At 39.4% G+C, this 23,564-nt stretch overlaps 1 protein-coding gene across 3 annotated transcripts in view; it reads right to left on the bottom strand.

Moving 5' to 3' along the window:
- Positions 1–23,021, bottom strand: part of cblb (Cbl proto-oncogene B, E3 ubiquitin protein ligase) — a 62,016-nt gene extending 38,995 nt beyond the window's left edge. For 2 of the 3 annotated variants that reach the window (XM_062432740.1, XM_062432742.1), the window contains exons 1-4: positions 22,596–23,021; positions 21,314–21,491; positions 20,512–20,762; positions 3,814–3,960 (exon numbers count right to left, since the gene is read on the bottom strand). In XM_062432740.1, the coding sequence (XP_062288724.1) occupies positions 3,814–3,960; positions 20,512–20,762; positions 21,314–21,481 (566 nt within the window). In that variant the 5' untranslated portion in view covers positions 21,482–21,491; positions 22,596–23,021. Of the gene's footprint in view, positions 1–3,813; positions 3,961–20,511; positions 20,763–21,313; positions 21,492–21,666; positions 21,747–22,595 lie in introns of those variants that run through there. The other variant, XM_062432741.1, reaches the window with a different exon arrangement.
- Positions 23,022–23,564: the final 543 nt, after the last annotated feature.

Genomic DNA, 23,564 nt, shown 5'->3' with positions numbered 1-23,564 from the left:
CACTGCTGTGTGTGATCACCTTACTGGAACACACACTGAGTCACGTGATTCATTATGCAGCTGTATTAAGTATTTGATATGTAAACTGAACTGCAGGACCCAGCTGAGGTTATCACTTCCACACAATTTAAAGAGCATGATACTACCATACATTGATATTCCAACACTGATCTGTTAGAGATCATGTGACAAAGGTAATGAAGTTAGCTCATTCACTGAAGCTGGGATCATTGTGATTGAAAGGTTCAGCTTGATTTTGATTGGCTGGGCAGGGAATCTCCTCTGGCAGGTTCACACAGGGTCCAGGTCTCACAACAGCCTCCTTCACAGGATTCAATACCCGACCAAGGGAAGCTGAGGTTTGTAACACTCTATACTAGATCAGCACACATTGTCTGAGCAAGGAGGTTTGTCTGAAGTCTGACAATACATGTATGTAATACACATACATGCATGAGTGTGCTCTCACTTTTACCTGTAAAATATGCAGTCTGGATAAACATTGAGAAGATGTTTTTGTGTATGTTTGTGTAATTATTGTATTTAATCTAGAAGCTGAACACGTTTTACATCATCTTTCTTATGTGTCCTAATTTAAATTAGAGTCATTGCAATATCGTGATGCTCAAATAACCATTTCGGTTCTTTTTTAAGCAATAATGCCGAACATTGGCCGCTTCTCAAATGTCAGGATTTGAAGCTTTTTCTGTGTCACACATGTAAGCTGAATATTTTTGGACAAAACAAGACATCTGAGGATTGAAGTCAAGCTTTACATAGACAAAACAGATCAATGATAGGCTCAAAATAAGATCACATGTACTGCAGCTGTGTGTCACCATGCCTGAATGTTGGAAACATTTAGTATGAATACATTCAAATGTGTGAATGTGTAAAAAATATCTAGAAAAATAGATCTAATGTTTGAGTCCATAAAGAGGTTTATAGCTGTGTGTGACATTTAATGAACAAATAAAGAGTTGTGAGTGTATAAAGAGATTATAAATACGTTTCCATCTTAAACACAGTAATAAATATATGCATTAACATAATATAATATGTATGGAATTAGCAAATGAGACTTTCAGTAAAGTAAACAACTGCAACCTTTAAATAGTGGTTAACCCTTACATACGTCCTGCTCAATTTTACATTTCTTTTATCTGAACTTTTCCTGATGTGACCCACAGTATACCACAAGGGAAATAAAATGCATCTCTTTTTTTCAGCTTTTTGTGCAGCTGATACACATTTGTCCATATATAATATACAAGTCTGACCTGGAACATAAAATAATGATTGTGAATGTCTATTTTCCAATAAGATGAATCAAACATGTATTAATGACTGATGGGGAATTTATGAATGTGATTTGGTGTAGAGACTAATTATGAGTCAGAATATGAACAGTGTGCGACGGTTAAACAACTCCTCGATCTGAAATGTTGAACTTAAGTGAAACATTAAAGTAAAAATAAAATCAAGACTAAAGGTTCAAATGTATTACATCTTAAAAATGTTCTTAAGATGTTGAGAAAGCTTCGAGGTGTCTGACTGTAAGTAGTTCAGCGTGTCCGCGGTGATGAGACAGATGTGATCTCACACTTTCTGAGTTTTGGAATGACTGCAGTAAATATTAGGCTCATAATGAATAATACATTATCTGAAGCAATATGTAAATGTGCAGAAGGTTTTAGTGGCAGCTGCTGTTTTTCTTGTAAGCTGTTATCTAGAGATGTTCCACCACTTTTTAAAATGTTCTTTTTGTTTGCATTTCTCGGGGGGTGACACTGATAGTGTTGTCTCTTCACTGTCTGCACATAATCTCCTCACTTTATTTTCTCCTGGAGCTCCTCTACCAGCAGCTGCTTTTCTTTCCATTTTAGCCAATTTTCTACCAGTTCATTTCTATTTATTTCATGTTTCCCACAAATGACTTACTAATTCACTTTTTTAAAATCTCATCATGTTTTTACAGTGTAACACAGCACTGATAAATATCAGGATGTATTCAGGAAGAGGGAACAGCTGGGCAGATGTTGATACATCTTTGCCTATGATGTTTTTCCTGTTTTATACATACATGTTATTAATCATGTCAACACTTAAGAGCTCTTCTTAAAGGTTCCTACTGTGTGTCACTCTTAGTTGGACTGAGTCACTTGATAAAAATATCTTCTTCACTTTTAGCAAAGAACATTTTGACTCTTAAATTGACTCTTCAGAGAAGTCTGAAGTGCATCCAAGAAGTAATAAACTTCATATTTTCAACAAATAAATCACTATTACAAATCCATCAGTACATTCACCTCCATCAGTAACCTATATAATACAGGAACATTCTATTCATCATATCCATGTGTTCTATAGCTGGTATAAAAGCTGATCTAGGTTACTGTAAACACCACATGGCATTTAACATTTAATATGCACTAATGTATCTATATAAGTGTAGATAATGACAGGCTGTAAATAGAAACTGGGCTCCTTTCCCTACACAACACCTAAATGCACATCTTCAAATATGACACACATTTGGAAGCACTCATGTAGTGATCTTTTTTTTCCCCAAGAAAAAAAGACTTGTTTTACTCCCTGTAATAATACAAAGAAATAAATAAATCCTTCATTGCACTGGACCCCTATCTTACACAATACAACTGTTGTTTAGAGGCAGTTTGGGGGCCACTTGCTGTAGTGCCATTATAATAACCACTCAAACCTTTAAATGGCTCTTAACTTTTATTTAAAGAATAATTAGTGATTCTTTAAAGCACCTCTGGCTTCCAACTACAACAAAAGGGCTCTTCTGTGCTTTTATTTCATCAGTAAAATAAAACTGAGGAAGCAGTTCCAACAGCTTTGTCACTGATATTCAGGCAGCAGTTAGCTACCATATGGTCAGGAAATAAAAACAGACCAATCTGGATTTAGAACTAAAATATATGCTCCTATTAGATACATCCAAAAATAGAGATGCAACAGGAAGAGGGCTCTAAATCTCTAAAGCACGTTTGGCCTGTTTGCTTAAAATAAAGTGACGTGTGTGTGGTCAATGGAAGGGGCAGGCAGGAAGTACTGAATTGAAACTTTCTACCTGCCGCAAACCACAACATATGTCATCATCATTTAGGGATGCCAAACTGTGAAGCTGCAAAATGTAGCTGTTAATCCAAAATACAAAATACTTCCACTCTATAATGATGCTTCATTGTCTGTTTGCTACAACAAACTGACAATGTAGACTGACACTGAGTAGATGGGAGATGGGATCAGCTGTGCATCTTATCAGGGATGGTCAAACACAGCAGCTGCTCTCAGATGGGTGTGGCTGTGCATGAGCGTATGTGTGTGTGTGTGTGTGTGTGTGGGCGCGCGCGTGTTCACGTGTGTGTGTGCACGTGTGCGTGTGTGTGTGTGTGTGTGTGTGTGTGTGTACGTATGTGCGTGTATGTGCGTGTGTGTGTGCATGTGTGTGTGCGTGTGTGTGTGTGTGTGTGTGTGTGTGTGTATGTGTGTGTGCGTGTGTGTGTGTGTGTGTGTGTGTGTGTGTGTGTGTGTGTGTGTGTGTGTGTGTGTGTGTGTGTGTGTGTGTGTGTCCCTCTCATGTCATTATATTGAGAAACAGCATGCACACGGGAAGAAAAGTCAAGAAATTGACAGTAGACATAAAAACAGGAAACACACCCACTGACACCACAAAGATCCTCAGAGCGGTTTCTGTTTATCACCGAACGGCATCTTGATCCACTGAAAAGGGGAACGTCAACTTAAAGCTGCAAAAGAAAAAAGCAAAGATGAGTGGATGCTTACTTTTCTCCAAAAAATCTCCTCCAGAAGTCGGCGGCGTCAGCTTTGGTGATCCTGAACGTGTCTCCCTGGAACTGTCCTCCAGGGAAAACGGCTTTGATTTCAGCCAGCATGTGGCTAAAGATCAGAGACAGCTTGGTCAGGTTCCTCCTAGAGAGAAGAGGCCAGAAAAGAGAGGAAACAGTTGGTGCACAATTATAGCCTCAGATGCTTAACAGACAACATATGGAATATATTTGACTTTTGACTTCAGATAAACTGGTACTGGAAACACTCTCAGTAAAGTACACAGATGATTTAATCTGGCATTTTTAAAAGCAATGTAAAGGAAATATATACATCCTATAAAAACTCAAGAAAATAAATGACAGAAAGGATTTAAATAAAAAAGTCAATCACAGGTCATCACACCTATCACATGATAAATAAATCTGTCTGTGTTATATCACTACAAATGTTTTGTAAATGACACATGATGTGAGGATGATCACATGTATCACACTCGGGGATAGAATGTGATCAATTCAGATCCAAAACCAAGTTTTGACATTTTCCAGCCAGTAAGAACATTTCTACAACTTTCAAATCAAATGCAGTTAATCTGTATGACCTGTCAAGACCTTCATTTGTGGTGTAACATTCCTGTTAGATACATTAGAAAAACATCCTTCCTCATTCACCCAGCTAGGACACACTAAAACCCTCCAATAACCCTCAGCTGTGCACTCTGTAGTGACTTACATATACACAACATGTTGCACATTTAAACACACACTTTACAAAAATACACCTGTGACTTGCCTGCAATTGTATGTGTGTAACTTACATATACTGCACATACATATTGTATTTATTATTAACACACACACACACACACACACACATATATATATTAGGCATCATCGTTGCCAGGATTGTACTAGATGATTTCTGTCACATAAATATTTGCATAATTCATTTACATAGTATTGTAAGGTATATAATAAAGTATATATAAAGTTTTGTATTTAATTTTTTTCTTTTTTTCTTTTTTTGCATTGAAATACTTTATGTGATCTTTCTGTACTGCTCCAACATGTGAAATCTCAATTGAGCATATGGACACATTTTCATGCTAAAGTACGTCTGAACGTTGAAGTTAACAGCAACAATTGAAGAGTTCTGTCTCTGATTAAAGAGAGAACGGTTCAAGTTCTCAGAAATAATGTGAATTCTTGAAACGGCTTTTTAAAAACTCCAGATAATAAAAACAATGACTGTTCATTTGACGCTGCTGGGATGGGATCCTCTGTAAAGGAAGTGCAGCTAATAACTAACATTGTAGTGACAATGGTAGAGCCTTTATCAAACATTTCACTTCAAATGCTTTCAAAAGTTATTTTGAGTGTTCTATTCAAATCATTCAGGCTATAAACACTGATTTGCATTTAAATGACATGAACAAAACAGAACCTTGAACACTGCAGAAGGAGAGATAATTCAAACTTGAATTTACTGAACAGTGTAGTTTAATCTTTATACAGGAGTCAGACTGTGAGGAGGTATTAGGAAGTGAGTTGTGAGATTAGAGCTGAAATAGCTGAGATACGGACAGTGGAGAGTAAGCATAGAGCCAGCAGGTATATATAAAGTAACAATATATCTCTAAACCCTGAGGGAGGGAGGGAGGGAGGGAGGGAGGGAGGGAGGAGGGGAGGGAGGGAGGGAGGGAGGGAGGAGGGGAGGGAGGGAGGAGGGGAGGGACACTCCGGGAGGTTTTCTTAGCTCATTCTTTGTGAAGTGTTGGTGAGTCTACTCTGCCTCTCCTCTGGGATGGGGATTTGTATCCAGCTCCCTGTGAGATTAGACCATGGGTTCGTCAACACTCCAGAGAAACACACACACACACACACTCACACACACACACACACACACACACACTAGACCGGGTGACATTGCTCAAGGTGTAAGAGTATGGGACAAAGACAGCACACTGGCTGTGGGGTGCTGATAACAAGCTTTTGTGTGTGTGTGTGTGTGTGTGTGTGTGTGTGTGTGTGTGTGTGTGTGTGTGTGTGTGTGTGTGTGTGTGTGTGTGTGTGTGTGTGTGTGTGTGTGTATATCGGTGCTGTACCTTGAGCACATCATCCAAAACCTCTAATTCTTCTTTCAAAGCAACAGAAAACAGACTAGTTTTGTTCCTCACACCTCTGTGATTCAGTGGTGTCACAGAACAATCATGTGAACTCAGTCTGTGTCTGTGTTGACCATGTTCATCATATTTCTTTTTTTTATTATCAATTCAAATCTAACATAAGCTTCCCCTCAATGACACAGCCTCAAACTATGATAGTCACATAACGTCTGCTTCAGTTAACAGAAGAAATAGATCATTAACACATAGTTAAGTATTAGAATAGAAGAAATGTGTTCCAGACATTATATTACATGTAATATTTTAACCCTCACACACTGTTCATCTTCTACACCATTGCAGTATGTTCTGGGTCAATTTTGACCTGGGTCTAAGAATCCCCTCATAAAAAGTGTCTATACCAAATGTTGAAGCAGCCATCCATTTCTATAGAGGATCTGACTGATCAATGAATGTGATTAAACCTTGATTCATGTTTCAGAGAGCAGAGAGAGTGTATTTTTTAGCTTTTACACCACTAAACATCTCCTATCACACAATATCATGTCCTATTTTACCTAAGACATGAAAATATAACATAGCAATAATGATGGAAATGTATTTTATAACTTTATGGAAGTGTGGGGTTTATTGTATAACCATTAGAGCCATCAGTCTTCACTGCTACATCATAATAACTACTATCTTATTAAAACTATGAACTATTCATTCCACTAAAACACATGTCAATAGATACAGAGATAATTTGACCCAGAACAGCCTCAATGGACAAACATGTGTAGCATCTATACGAAAAGTAGAACATTTTAAAATGTTTTAATTTTTGTGCATTTTTGGCCACTTTAGGAAAATTCATCAAATTTCAGAGTAAAAGACATTTGGGATGTTTTTACAGCTGTTGAACAGTATGTAAGGGTTAATATGAGTTTCACATCTAAAAGTGATCTCTGTCCCCTCAGTGTTATATATAAGACACCGTGCACATTTATTCACACACCACTGCACAATGCTACACACACACACAGATGGCTCCTTCCTGATATAAGACGTCTTTTTTACCCATTTCTTGTAAGATGCATAAACTTTAACTATTCTTATTGTTTAAAGCTATTTATTGTTCTTTATTCATCAAATGATTCACTAAGAGCCTCTGATCAGATCTTTGTGGTCTCGTTTGTACTTAAGGAAGCTGGTTAAGAAAAAAAGCTTTAATGTTTCAGTGTTTTTCTGTTCTCCTTGTGATTAGAATAAATGACTGTCATCATTTGGCTTATTTAAAACTAATTGCTCATGTTGTCAGTAATGCTATCACTGTTCTGTTCCTTTATAGATCTATAGATAGACGTCTAAGGTTACTACTGCTACAGTATTTCATTCCATTTCATTTATTTAGCACCACATCACTAGTAAAGTTATCTCAAGGCATGTTTGTATGACTGTACTCTTTAATTGAATTTAAAGAGACCCAACATTTGTTTGTTTTGTCATTGTTGTGTTATTGAATATCTGTGTGTTGTGTTTTGTACTGTTTTGTTTTCCATTTGTTTTGTGACTGCAAAATGTTGCATCAAGGCTTATATATAATAAAGAGGTAGATAGAATACATTTTAGCCTGTGTTAAAATGAGGAATCTGTATTCTGTCATTTGTGTTTTGCACATTGAAAACTGAAGCAAAACTATCATTAAATACTATAATACAAATACTCCAACACTCAAGTCTATTGTCACTGTAGAGCAGAAAATATGACATTGATGTAGAAGTTTCATTTACCCACTATTGCAAAGTATACATCAAGTTATTGTAATCACACTTACTCTCTGTGTGGCAGGTTTAATGTGTCTATTGATGCAGCGCAGCCACGTAAATAACACGCACATGCAGTGTGGTTGAGTCCTTGGTTTGAGTACGCATGATTTCACATTCATTCAAAGTTTAGTGAAAGTCAGGTTAATGATCAGCCACTTCTAGGAAAAACCCTGAGCTTCAGCACTGTGTCATGAAAAGTGCAGAAAGAAACTCCTTTTCTGTTTGCACAACAATGCAGTCCATATAAAAATGCACACATAATCACATGCATCTAAATGTATGATCACACATGAATATAACACCACATACACAGAGCCACATGCTACATAACCACAGAGTCATGGACCTCTCTCTCTCTCTCTCTCTCTCTCTCTCTCTCTCTCTCTCTCTCTCTCTCTCTCTCTCTCTCTCTCTCTCTCTCTCTCTCTCTCTCTCTCTCTCTCTCTCTCTCTCTCTCTCTCTCTCCTCTCTCTCTCTCTCTCTCTCTCTCTCTCTCTCTCTCTCTCTCTCTCTCTCTCTCTCTCTCGTTTCCTGTCGGCCTGTTCACTGTAAAACTGCTGAAAAACAGCTGCATGCATTTCTGGTTCAAACCTCCCAACAAACCTATCACTAATGCTTCCTCCTCCATGACATAGCAGATGCTTGTGTACTTTCTGTCCTTGACCACAACACACGTACAGCTTTTTTGCATGTGGTGTACACAACTTAGCTGACAGTAATATGACTCAATCAGTGACTGTGGCACAGAGAAGTGTCGGCTATTTAGAAACTACACTGGTTCACACTCCTTCAGCAGCAAGCAGCGCACACTTTCTTCTCATAATAGACTGATGGAGATGTCAAATCATCTGTTTATTGCACTTGCAGAGCGGTGAGTGGAATAAAATAAAGAGAGCGACAGCAGGTTAAAATGGGATAAGTGAGAATCACTGTGTGTGTGTGTGTGTGTGTGTGTGTGCGTGTGTGCGTGTGTGTGTGTTTGTGAGTGAGTGTGTGTGTGTGCCTGCACTGAAAAAGCCGAGCCCGTCTCAGTAATTTCATGCTCTTCCAGTCACCATTAGGCCTCTAATCAACCGAGGACCAGCCAAAAACTCTCCATTGGGATGCAGAAGGAGAGGCTGCAGATGCTTACATAATGGTTGTGATTTGAACTCGATTTCAAGCAGTGTGTTGGTGGAGCGCTCTGCTCTCAAAAACACCCCAAAACAAACACCAAAAAGCTGAATGCATTCTCACCAACTCTCAACGAATCAGATCCATTTATTCTAGCGTGTCGTTGGACAGATTGTGTGTTTAAGTCCTCTGCAATAACAGAGTTTACTGTTCCTCATGTGTCCTTGCCATGCCCTGTGCCACTAGACCGGTTGTGTAATCTGCCCCGTTTGACGAGCGCCCAAAGGAAAGCCGGCCCATTCATTAGGCCTAATGTACTGAGAGTGTGTGAGGCAGGGTGGGCACAAACTGTTGGCTGACTAACACAGAGTAGTTACAGACGCACTTCCATGTGCTTAGAAACTCAACACAGCTGCAAATGAAACAAAACCAAACCAAAAAACCTTCAACAACAAAAATGAACTTCCAGCCTCCGTGGAAATAAAAGAAAGTCTCTCTCTGTCAAACTCTCCCACAGCAACGTGCTGACAGCGGCCTACACAGTGACACCCTGTTGTTGTGGTGACACCTGCACTGGTGCAGCTCAACCGCCCACTATCTATATTCCAACTGGTTTCCTGTCACCTGAACGATATCACTATCCTCTGTATCAAACTGTTCCTCTAGCTCAGCGTGACACCGTACGTTTCCCTCCAACATAGCCGAGGCGGCAACGAGAGAGGAGAATTAACATTTATTTGAAGTTGATTTTTTTTTTTATCAGTGGACGACCTGAAAAAAACAAAGATGTCAGCTAGTTGAATTCTTTTTTCCCACATGGACAGGGACAGTTAAATCAACATGTCTCTCTGTTGTCAAATGATGGACAATGACAATGTCAGGGCTCCTGAAGAGGGGGGGGGGAGGGTTGGATTAAAACCATACACCTGCCTGACATTCAGCTGCTGTCTGGGATTGGAGATAGCTATGATGATGAGGCCTGCAGGTTAAAGGTTAAAGCTGAGGGATGACGACAGGGGCAGGGGGTAAAAGGTAGTACAAGCTTTAAGCTGCATGCTTTGATCCAAAAGGCCAGGAGGGGCCAGGCCTTGTTTTCCTCTGTGTGTGTTTGTGTTTGGGTGTGTTCGTACAGCTGACAGCAGAGATATGGAGAGAGCAGAGTGGCCATGCGGGACTGTAATGGTCTCACAAAGGGACTATCAGACAGATGAGATGTCTATCACATCTCCTACATGCTGCTGCTGCCGCCACACTGAATGAGCTAAAGGCTGGTCTGCAGGCTGGAGGGGAACAAACAGCTGCCATGAGGGTGAGGAGGAGTACACAGGGTGAGGAGGGGGGAGGGTGGGGGTGAAAACACACTGTGGGTCAAAGCAGAGAGAGACGGGTGATGGATGAAAAACACGAGAGGAGAGAGAAGGGCACTCAGTAAGCCGAGTCGCCGATTTAATTGTTTCAAAAGATTGTTATTAGCATCAATTATTCAGGCAGAGAACAGAGCTGCAGAACACAGCTGCAGAACACTGCTCATCGAGATAGAAGAGGGAGAAAAGGCCATCGATCAGGGGTGATAAAAAGCAAGAAGGGTGAATAATGAGAGGAAAACACAAAACAAGAGGAGTTTGTGTTCCTTTTTTATCTCATTCATCCTGACTCAGAAGCTTTGACTGAGTAATGGATGGATGGAGGGATGGATGGAGGGATGGATGGAGAGTAGGGAACATATAGTTGCAGTTAAAATGCTGGATAAAGCTTAGAGTCTGATATTCATGTTTTATCTGCCTTTAATCCTTAATAGAAGAACTTTTTGGTATTGACATAACACTGTATTTTAAATGTTTATGGTTCTATAGGTCACATCATCACATTATTTAGCACACACATGCTGGGTTAAACATAAAGAAACCGAAACATAAGTTACTGTATGCAAAGCATTTCCTTTGATTGCAAGGTAGCAAATGCTGCTCAGACGTATGTGAATATTAAGCCCAACTGGAGGTAGTGTGTATAGTCTGTATATGGGTCAATGACGTATAAGGATTTACAACAACTCAATTTTAGAATAATAAAAACAAGCATATCTAATGCAGTAGTTCAAACATTCAGAATGTTTTGTACCTGAAGATCCATATTATACATTTGAAATTAAGTGATTTTAGTGGGTTTTTCAAGATTAATTGGCACTGGCCTTAAAAAAAGTCATGTGGTGCGACCATGATTTATCTTGAAATAAATTAATTTAGTTAACACGCTTCACATCTTTCTTTTTTTTTTACAAGTTTTCAGTAAAATAAAGTGTTTGGAAACAAAGTATTTGCTTTTTTTTTTAATTTTTGTAAATGATCTTTTATTTATATAAGATATTTCATATGAGCACAGCTCCACTATACCTTTTTTCACTGGTGGCACTGGTGCACGTAACTTTTACATTTAGGTGCACATAATTTAGCTGCCCCCAAACATGTTCACGGTGACTTTTGGCACCACAATAATACAGTTGTTTTGTCTTATTTCTGCACATTGGTCATTTCTTAACACATTATGTAAATGACTTTAAACAGAAATAGAGGTGCTGATAAATACTGTATATTTTATTTAAATCACAGCACATTTGTAATGAAATTGTAATGACCTCATTAATCTAAAAAATACACTTAAAAAGTGCTGATGTCTAAAGTATATGTAATCTAATACAGTCCAATACAACAGCTCTGCTATAAATTCTACTTTTATGAAGCTTTTACATTTTAGTTTCTGTTAACATTGTCACAAAGGTGATAATTCTACTTTATGTTTATTATTGAGGTTGTAGTGGGTTGTAGTGGGTGGTGGTGTACTACAGTACATTATATTGAAAAGTGTTCCTAATATTTTGCACGGAGCAGTGTGAACAGGTCACCGGTCTAAACACTAAGGGCCTGATTTACTAAGACAAATAGTGGGTACTTAATTGCGTGTTTAGTTTGTGTGCGTTTTGCAGGTGATCTACTAAGAATAACTGTGTAAATGAAAACAGGTGCAACAGGGTGGAGACAGCAGTATTTAAATGAGGGTTTTGTGTCTTTATGGAGAGTTTGGAATGAAATGTGATCAGGTTCTAGTGGAAGAGGTTAACTAATATAAAAAAAAACTAATATTACCAGAGAAACCGACATATGGGAGAGTATTAGTGAGCAGCAGGTTAATACCTGTCCTTTAAAGGTATTATTTATAGACACAGTTAGCATCAGAAATAATACCTTCAGGTTTGGTAAATCACAATGTGTGTGCTAAATAACATATTTACATTTTCTCCTCCCTGTATTTTTCACACTGGGGTTAAAACGTCTCATATTACATTCATTATGGTAAACATATTAAATAGACAGAGTGTATTATCTTACACTGTTGTAAGATGCAAACCTCAGTGCGCTGCGTTAGTAGATCAGCTTGCACATTTTTTGCGGGTGATGTCAAGTTTGCACACGTTTCTACACACACAGACCTTTAGTAAATCAGGCCCATAGAGACGAAGGTTTACAGGAAGTTAAAGTTTCCAGTTCACCTCAGCTCCAGCAGAGAGGGCGCACCCTCCACACAGAGAGGTCACAGCTAGTCAGATTCAAAAGATGATCTGTGAACATGCAGTTTACTGCATGTGTGTGTGTGTGTGGGTGTGAGTGAGAGCTTATGGTAGCATTTGTTATCCTTCATTAGGTCACAGTTAGAGAAAATGTCATGAGTAACTTTGTGACAAGCTTGGTTTTAACTTCATGGAGCAAATACTCCTCCGTCATTCCATACACTGTGTGTCAGCAGATTGAGACTAAACCTTAGTCAGAGCGCAGTGAGTAAGCCTACCAAAGAACTTTACCCCACACACACACACACACAAACACACACACACACACACACACCTCCCTCATGCTCTGAGCCTCTTGGTTCCTGACTGAAGCTCTCTGGCTTCCTTCTCTGGTGCTCCACTTCCTCACCAGATGGTTCTACTTTCTGGAAGCTTACAAGCCCTCCATGGGAACGTGTGACATCATCACCTTAAAGCATGCCTGCTGGCTGTGACGTGTGTACATGTGAGGACCTGTTCCACATCAGGCTGTAGAAGTGATACCGCAGAACATTCCACATTAAAAAGGATGAGATGAAAGAACCGCTCCTATTTAATCAAAATACGCCTACTACCAGCTTAGTCATTCTCACAGGCACTAATAAATCATTTTTAAACAACAATGTCTTTTTAGACTGGAAACGATGCTGCAAAGGGATCCTTGACTGAACTTTGTGATATGTGGAGAGATTATTCACCAGGAAACACTTCCTGTCCTTTCAGCTCAGTAAATCAACCACATCACTTCCATTCATCCGCCTACAGCTACTGGTTACATGAATCAGGCTTTCAAAAAAAGAATCATTTGACCATGGAAGCCAGTGTGGACTCTAATGACTTTTTCCTTTCACAAGCTCCAAAAATATGAGTGTAAAATAAAACCCATTTACTTCAAATATAAAGTGTTTAAAAATGGACTGTGTAATATGAAGATCATTTATGTTAAACAAAATAAAAGCTAGTCTGCTGAAAGGTTTTTATTCTCCTGTAAAAAGCGGAGACTTAGGTAGTCTGCCTGTCAGCATCACATCTAACACGTCTGACTTCAAAGGTTTGTGCAGATAGGAAACCAACCATGAGATGGAGAATTACGGTAAATGTTGCGAACCAAAGCCCACAACAGAAGAAATCTGACCTATACCGGAGCTGATAATCATTTTTACATGTTTCATGAAGCATTTATTCAAAGTTTAATGTAAGATTCTGATCTAAGTAACCTTATTTCCTCTTCATATTTCAGGGAAGTTACAAAGTCGGTGCCTGAAGCAAACTTCAGCTAGTTGTCAGTCATAGAATTTAATTAACAGTCTGATCTTCACAGCACGTCTTTTTCATTCAGTGTTAAAAACAACCTTTAAATCATCTAAATGACTTTTACTTTGTGAACTTTAAAAACCTGCAAACTTTCCACACTTCTGTTGAAGTCAAAAGCACACAGGTAATGATTTCTGATAAATAATTCTACATGGACTAGAAAACACTCATAAAACTGTGTCTAGAACGCAGTGCCTCAACTTCTAATCAGGAAGATTTATAGGGCAAGTCACCATTTAAAATAAATGAATTAATTAAAACATGATAAACTAGCAATTACACTAAAACACTGAGCTGCACAGCACCTTGGTACTTCCAGAGTAGATAAAAAGTTGATATTTAATCTCCTCTATTCTCTTTGAGGCTTATTTCCTCACTAAATAGAATTCCTGTAAGTGATGAAGTCATGTAAAAAGCCTGCAGTGCAAATATGCTGCTTCCAAATGACCTTTTTTTTTTATCATGATGAAAAGATACAAAACACAGCGCATGTTCCTGCAACATGTCTGCACTGTGACTCAGGGGTTATTCACAATCAGACGGGGGCGGGCGAGTGGATGGATTGAACAGGGAAGGAGGTCAGATTGTCTTTTATCTGCAACACTCTCTGGCAAAGAAGTGCACTTTTAATCCAGCTGATTTAGAGACAATCACTTTAGGAAGCTGCTAAAGCCACGCTTGTCAGGCCGGCTGTAAAAAACGCTCGGCTGTGCAAATCACTTGAGAAGTGTTCTGTGGCTGTACGGTGGCAGAGCCTGAGAGAGAAGCAGCACAGCCACACATGCTAACAACCTATACAGTCACACTGCTGATATATGTGTTAGATAAGAGTCAAACAAACAACATGTGTTATATTCATCACATGTATTTTAATCATGTTCACAGTCAGTAACGGACATAAAACTACATACAAAACACAGAGCAACATTTTTTACATATTTTATGTTTTTTATTCTGTGCTATACTGTATCCATCATATTCCTTTTTTACTTTTTATTCTCTGTTTTCTATTCTTTAATATTCTCATTTCTTACCTTCACAAAAGCCCTCCTAGGGACAGATGTTGCAAATTAGCATTAGCTATAAACACTGTGATACTTGCATCAGACAGTTGTTCTAGCCTGTCTATGTGTATTCTATCTGTCCCTATTAAATAAACCATAATAGATAAATAAAAAACATTAAAGACACTGTTTATGACAGCACAGCAACATTTGACGTACTGAACATGCAGCAGGCAGCCACATTACTAAACAGCACTTCAGTGGAGGGTCTGTAATTATGTCATTACTCTACTTGAAGCTGAATTACTGTAAAAGTTTCATGGGATCACCAAGGAGAAAAAAAAAAAACAGCAAGTTGACCCAACCTCCGTTACAGATGCCTGAAGCCAAAGCAGAGCTCAACTTCATGTTTTACAGCTCAACCTCAACCGATGACATCTCATGCAGGGAATTGATCCTGCAGCAGTGACTTATTGAAAGCCACAGCTCTCGTGTTTGTCAGCGTCATTTTTTGCTGTGGTAGCAGGTCTCTCAACCCAGAAGAGTTTTCATTTCAGAAAAAGGAAGAATCCGTCTAAATAAAAGACATTTATCAGCTGTTTTGATCCTTTACTGACAACATGCATGACAGATTGAGCACGTATGCATCTCATCCCCAGTATGAAGTGATGACTTTTCCTACATTCAAAACGATCCCTGTTGACTAATGCCAGTCACTTGCCGAGGTGTGACGGTGCCAGAGGTTTATGTTAGAAAATAAAGACTTTATTAAAAAAGGATCTCTGGGGGGGGGGGGGGGGGGGGGAGTAATTAAATAAAAGCAGCTGCAGATGCTCTCTGTGACTTTTTTGATTAACAGGCTACAAATGACAAATTGCTCTTCAGGCTTAAGTGGCAAATATAACTTAACTTCAGGGTCAAAGACAATTAACACACAGAGACATTTAAAGTAGAAACAGAAAGTTCCTGTGAAATTTTCTTTTTTCTTTTTTTTTTTTTTACCAGAACAGCTATTTGCAATTTTCTTCCATCCTTTGATTCCCCTTAATTAATATTCCTATCAGATCCACTTGTCACCCAGCAAGTGGAGAGGGAAGCTCCAGCGGGGATCAGGTGGTCAGAGACGGGGGGACCGGGGGGGGTGGGGGGTGGGGGGGGCTAGACGCATGAACATCAGATGGGGTGCGGCCCTGGAGGAGAAGTGTTTAGAGGCAGGGTCGATCACAGCAGTTAATCAAGCGTACGAAACAGACTTGTGCGAGACGGGGGCCGCCACAAAGACACAGCGGGCCTCTCACACGGTCACTGCGTCCCTGGAGACAGATGTAATGCCAGATGTGAGATCATTTCACCGTTTCCTCAAAGAGAATTGGTTCCTTTCATGCGTCTTTGTCAGAGGATATTGTGCGCTGTGTAAAACATTATTTGCACACTCCTCTGATAAAAAAAGGATGAGCCACTTTCTTCATATCATCTCACACTTGAGAACAGGACTTCCTCTGATGAAGCTCTGATATTTACCATCACACAGAACTCACACTTTAATACACGGCTGTTTATTTTCTTGTATTGATGCACTTCTGTGTCCATTTCCAGCATTTCCACTATGAACAAACCTCATTATATATTATTAAGTGAGGGTCTGTTAAACACAGCGTATTCACTAACTAGTACGATATTCAGTATATGAGCACATTTGAGCATAAAAAAGCATATTCACATAACAACATACCACGTAGACGGATGTGTGGAGAGTCTGCGTCAAACTGCAGCTATACGTAAGCACAAGTACAAGCCCAGGCACAGTTATTTGACATGTTTTGGCCGAGGATTATTTATAAAATCCAAATCTGTGTTTTATGTGGGCTTTGGTTGCCTAGAGATTAGATTTGTATGAAAGGTAGAGGAGAGAGATGGAATTCATTGTGATTACAGAGTCACAGAAGCATATGTGTTTGAAACGAGGGAGTGAAAACAGCATTCTTATTACTTTTCTTATTGTTGTTTGTTGTCAGGATTACTGCAGCTATAGCAAGTCAATTACACTGTGACTGAATTACATGTAATAATGATCATTGTGGGTTTAAAAAAAAATGGGATTGAGGTAAAAGGCATTATGTCTATGTTCAATTATTTATATATCTATTTTTAAAGATTTATTTTTGGACATTTTTTGCCTTTATTTGACAGTAGCTGGAATAGAGGCTGACAGGAAACAGGGAGAGAGAGAGGAAGGAATGACCCGCAGCAAAGGTCCCTTGCCGGAATCGAACCAGGGATGCTTCCATTATGTGGCATACTACGTGGGAACCACTCGACTACCAAAGCGCTCCCTATGTCACATCCATTCTAAAAAGAAGCAGAATTGACTCTTTCAATCATTTACATGAATCCCTTGAGGTTCAGGTAGAGAGCAGAGCTGGTCTGGATTCAGTGTTTTGACACTTTGAGTGGGAGGAAGCCTGAGACCTCTGGTTAAAGGGTGGTCTCCCTGTTAACTAGAACACCCAGCTGCCTCCAAAATTAGCTGCACCACACAGCCTTAGAATAGAAGCAGCTGCAACATTTTTCACTCTGTCTTCTTCAGCAGACGATGCTTATAGCGTCCAGTAACACCTGCCCACAATGTAACAGCTCACCCTAATGTAATCAAAGGAAATAACACCAGTCAATAATGAAATCAAATCCTGCAACAGTCAAACAATATTGTTTTTAACCAGTAATGCAATAAAGTGTCTGTGTAATGCATCACCTACTTACTGCACTGACTTTATTTTCATTTGGAAAAGTTACAAAGGGTCAGTGAAATTAAACTTATTTTCAGTGGAGGCTGTGTGGTGTGTGTGTGTGTGTGTGTGTGTGTGTGTGTGTGTGTGGGGGGGGGGGGGGGTGTTAACAGCTAACTGTGCTCCTTTGACTGCTCAAAGACAATTCAGTCCATCTATGAGGAGGCCTGACACATCCTGCACGACTCGCTACATCTATAATGCAAGTAGAGCACTTTTTAGTTCAAAGGGGAACATGACATGTATGCTTCCATGTCCTAATAAAGCCTGTTTAAACCTGCAGCTGCAGCGTTGTGTTTCTCTGGGAGAGGAAATGTGTTGCAGTTTGGGTTGAATCTTGAAATATCTAGAACTAGGAAATGACAATTTGCTGAAGAACTGACCGAACATTGGTTACATTTATGATATTTGGGAAATGATAAATTCACTGTAACTCCAGCAGCAATTTATAGTGTTCACTGTGAGCACGGTTAATGGTGATGTTTTTCACCAGCTAACATACCAGATAACATTAAGCTAACATAAGCAGAGTCTGCTGGGAACTTTGGTGCGAAGAAGCAATTAATGACTGAGAAAAAAAAAAAAAACAAGAGATAAGTCAAGTTTGAGAAAGAGACAGAATTAAAAGAGGAGTTGAGACAGATAGATCAAAAACTCTGCTGCTTGACTTCAGAGCTCAACAAGAGAGGAAATATATGAACAGGATGTAAAGTGCATGGGGATTTTCCCTCTGCTCTGCACATGGCAATCAGAGAGAAGCACAGGAGAATCACTGGAGCCTTTCACAGCCTTAATTATCTTTAGCTCCTCTCTTGCATAAATGTTTGATGAAAGGGAATGCTAAAAAGAAATCAAACTCACTTTCTTGGTTATTTCCTGTTTTTGGACACACTGTTTTATAGAATCCAAAACATAAACTGCTTTATAGGGACTGTCCACTTCTCACAGTTTTGGAGCCATTGTTTTTGTTGAGTACTTTACTATCATCCAATGCAATTTTCCTGCTTAGTTCACATTCATCTTGCCTCATTCTCCTTACATCCGCTGCTCCAGTCAATACTAAGTGATGGTAATGCATTTAGGTCATTGTTAAAAAGGAAATTGTTGCGGTAATCCAAACAAACAATTGGGGGGGGAAAAAAGTCTTATATTTTGGTCTACTTGATAGTGGCCAGTGATACAATAATGTGACATTTGTGCATGAATGCAGTTTTTAGTATAAAGCACACAGCAGCACTGGTTGCTATACACAGAAAACTAAACATGACTGCAACATTTATATTCTTCCTCCAACTCTTCTCTTTTTCACTTCTCCATCTTCACCTCCCACTCCCTCTGTGTAATCTGAGTCAATCAGGCTCATGTCTAACACATCACGATCACAGTGGGCTGATGTAACTAAAGGTGACGCGCCAGCCGCTCACGGGCCACCAACCAAATGTCTCTTTGATTCGTCGCAGCTTGAAAATTGGACGGCGAGGAGGACAGAGGTGTCGGGTGTCCTTCATGTGACCCTGTTGAATTGGGCAAGCTTCACACTTAACATCCCTGTCATCATCATCATCATCATCATCATCATCATCACTGTCATCACTTTATTTCCGCTGTTCCATTTCCAGGTTTTTTATATTTACGGTAATGATGAAATATCTCATGTTTGGAGCCAAACCAACAATTAACTGATTTATTAACAAGTATCATGAGAATCCAGCATCTGATGTATATTATTCCTCTGTGCTGCAGACCAAAAACTATTAAAAAACTAAAAATGATAGTTTATTGTGCAACATATCACCTCTTGAGTTTAGGCTACATTTTAAATTTCAAAGAGCTTTATTTCAAAGTCAAGAGGTTTATATGAAGCACAACAAGAGACAGAACCGTCTGCCTTCCACAGAACTACTCTCACAAACTGAAAATGTGATGCTGTTTTCAGTCTTTAGAGCCATTTCTAAACAAATGAACATGACCGTAATCGTCATAATAAAAGAACATGTCACATAGTGCAGCGCTGTGACTCACTGACATGTTTTTAAAAGGTTTAGAACATAGGTCAAACATATAGGAGGCTTTGGATTCACACACATTAGCTGGTAAGTAGGATGTGTTCAGATAGAAATATAGAAAATCACCTTTAAGCACAATTATGTCCAAAACAACAATATTGTCCATATTTTCGAGCGACTTTCAACATTCAGTGAGCTCTAGAAGAAGAGCTCATTGTGTTAATGAAAATGACTTTTTAATATCGGCAGGCATGACAGTTATAATTTTAATATTCAGTGTGGCAGAAATGAGTAAATTGTTGATTTGAAGTGACGCAGTGGGAGGTTGTTTCACTCTTTCTGTAGGATGACACACATCTGAAGTACAAAGCTGAGTCTCATCTCGTTATATTGAAATGAAACAAACACAAAAAAAACGATTTTCCATCAGCAATGTACCAAAATAAAACTGCTAATGAAAAGTCCAGGTTCAGGAAAGTTTTGACTGTAATTCCATGTGTTGTCTGTGTGACCGTAGTTGTCAGTGAGTAACAAATAACACCAGACACAACATCCTGTCATACAGTATTCTAAAAGGGTTGTGACAGCTGTACACAGGCCATCATGCAGCATCTACTCGATGCTCCTAACCCATATACATTGACACACAGCCTTAGCGGTGGGTAACCTGAGCAGAGTGCAGCCTCAGGACAGCTGCCTACCACCAACAAAACTATTATATATTTTAAACTATCTCCAGATTGTTCATTTAGTCTATTTTTCCCGCTGTGCCTTGGAGACCTGACAGGATTATCGTTGCTTTGAAAGTGGTTTTCTAGTCAAAGGTCAAGGCAGGTCAAGATAATTACCTTCCGTACACAATGAGCACAGTCACTGTCCCCAATCATCCCAAAACCCTCCATGACGTAAAAAAAGAAGGGAGATAATTCTCTTACCTGTCCTGTGACTGCTCCTCATACATCCTCTCCTTTCCCTCTTTGAAGAGCCGGATGGCTCGTTTGGATTTCTTCATAAGGCTGTCAATGTAGATTTTAAAGAAGTCATTTTCACTGAGCTGTGTGAGTCTCTGGTTCTCTTCGTATTTGCCCAGTATAAGCCGCAGGTGCTGGTAGGCATCAGGTAAGATATCCAGGATGTACGGGGGACTGTTTTTCAGCTGGAGTCTGGGATTTTGGCAGAGGCGGACCTGTGGCAAAGAAATCCTTTCATGAACACTTGCTGGATGAAGATTTAAATGTGTTTAGTGTATGATAGAAAGTGCCAGCTCTGATCAAGATGCTGATTTACTGACTTTGGTGTGACTTCTTGAAATAAATACACTGGATGTTTGGAAAAATTTGGCTCAAACACAAACTCTAAGATGTCAGTGAGTGAATGCAAATAACTTTCTTAAATTGACTGCAGAGACACACATCTCCATCTGGCTGTTAACAGTGTACAGCCAACTCATCAGTGATGCTGTCAGTATCTTTATGCACTATCTGCTTTAATGAATCAGTCTCACCATCAGCGATGTGTCATACGCTTTGACAAATATCTACCAGACAAGATGTGTAACATTAGAGTGTATCAAACAAACGCTTGAATTAATTTAAGGCACCATCTGAAAAGATGAGACGGGAACAAATTTGCACCCCATTAGCATTAGCCCCACCTCACCATGTGCATCTACAACAAAGACTGTGTCTGCTGCCATCTGGCACACAGGCTCGACGGGTTTATCACTCCAAAACTTACAACTTTATCCATGAGCTTCCAGGTTTTCTCCACAGTCCTCCGGTCAGCAGCAGCTTGTTTCGGCGGTCCCACTGCATCATGGATGGCATCAATGAAGCCTAAAATCCGACCTTTACTTCGGTTTGGTCCACGTCCGCCAGGGTTTCGGCCACTGAGAGCAGTTGCCATTTCCTATACACTGAGACAACAAAACATACTATCAGTCAGTGTTTAACATAGCTGCATCTAATAAAAAGCAATTATCATATATGGAAAATAACATATTTCATATCATATGTGTAGACAAGTCAGCATTTTAATTTAACTCTGACAGTTAAGTGAGGTTTTTTTCAGTTTTTTAAATGATCACTTACAGTTGTCCTGTAGCTCGTTGTATGATTGTTCCAGTCACTTTATCTTTTAAGAAAAAAACTCCTCAACTTTCAAGTGAAACAAAAAGCACCTCATCTCTCCGGTTAACAGAAGCACACTCTGATGAACTGTTACCACAGCTCAAATGTTGATGCTATTACCATTACTTCTCCTTTAACTACTGTTCAACAGATACCTGAAAGGCTTCTTTGTGTTTGACTGATGCTTGTGAAAGGGACTGAAACAAGAAGTCTATTTCAGAGCTCTCCACAGTGACCATTAGAGAACATCAGAAGGTTTTTTGGAGAGGGGCCCAGGTCAGAGAGGAACAGTCCAGTGTTACTTTAATTACCAGAGGCTTACATGATGAGAGAATGAACAAGGATGACTATACTGGATAGTATTATCATTCACCTCGCTGCAACCATGTCTACCTACAGTACAACAGTGATGTACTAAGCAGAGCGTATGTCTAATACTAACTGAGGATGCTTCATTACTGTGTGCTTAATTTAATTGGTTCTTGACACGACAGTTTGGAAACCTTTGCTATTTTCCTCCCTCAGGATTCCACTGATGATCATGTCATATTCACACTGTAATAATACTAATGAAAGTGTAACCAGATGACACCTGAGCCTTTTCATCTTGCTTGTGGATAAGCACACAGTGAAGTGTTCAGGCTGGAGTTGGTGTGTTAGTATTCTTTATGTTTACATGCTGTGCTGACGTCACTCACTTCTGCTGTTATTAAATGGTAGAATTGTTGGGGCTCAACTATTGTTTCCTCTGGGTTTGATTTGAGAAGCAGGCTGAGTGACTGAGATGCCAGAGCAACTCACACGGGCCACTGGAGCCCAGAAACAAGAGCTCTTTTACAGTCACTGAGGCTTCATCAGCAGAGGGGGAAAAACACCAAGTCCAAACTTACCAAACCACCAGGGAATGTCTGCTGGGATCCCTGCTCAACTCAGTCCACATCCAGCGCACAAAAAACAAGGAGTGTCCAAGTGTCCAGAGGAAAAGAGTGTCAGGAAAAGTGTCCAGCGTGTGTAATCCTGTTGCTTCACGATAAATCCTCCATATTTAAAGTCGTCGTATAAAAGCTGTTCCCCACTAGCTGTCGGAGGAGTTGGATAAACGCGAAGCTGGGAGGTCTGTACACTATGTTTTGTACGGAGACATCTGAGTAAAGTTAGCTACTGTTAAAAAAAAGAAAATCTGTCACGTCAACCTACGCATTTCAAAATAAAGCTTCGATTCAGGCACACAATTAGTGATACACAGTCTAATATTAATTATACAGTCGCGCTGTTTCTATCAAATTTAATCGTTCATGTAAATGTTTTAATCGTTATGTTTGCTCTACTCTTCCCGCCGTTTGTCCTTTTCACCCAACATTGACTGACTCTCTACCTTTACACTGAAGCTCTTTCTTTACTTCCTGTACTGTCAGTCGATATTCCAGCTGATTGACGCAGCTGTTCCAGCGGTAGGAGGGTCAGTGGAGTATGAAGCAATATTTTCCAGGAACCAACCAACGCAATGACAGAAGCGACCAGACACCCATTGGTGCTCAGTGAGGATCTCACTAATGTCAAGTTTGACAAGGTCAGTAAGACTGGTCACATCCGGTCTCAGTCAACTCTCATGATAAAAGGCTTTTTGATGACCCCCAGGGGACAAAGTTGATAACGACACAATTGTGTAAGAACAAGATACAGAAAGTAAGAAAATAAAATATTGTTTATTTGTATTGAGTTTGTAAAAAATCAAACATAGATTATTGGCAAACTATGGTGATTATTTAAACAACATCTATACATATTCTCACAAATAAACACGTAAGACTGTTAACATGAGCGTTTTTGGTTTTTCATTTCCGTTACGCATACATTTT

Source organism: Scomber scombrus, chromosome 14 (assembly GCF_963691925.1).
Source record: "Scomber scombrus chromosome 14, fScoSco1.1, whole genome shotgun sequence".
Classification (NCBI taxonomy): Eukaryota; Metazoa; Chordata; class Actinopteri; order Scombriformes; family Scombridae; genus Scomber; species Scomber scombrus.
This window is presented reverse-complemented; position numbering and strand designations above follow the sequence as displayed.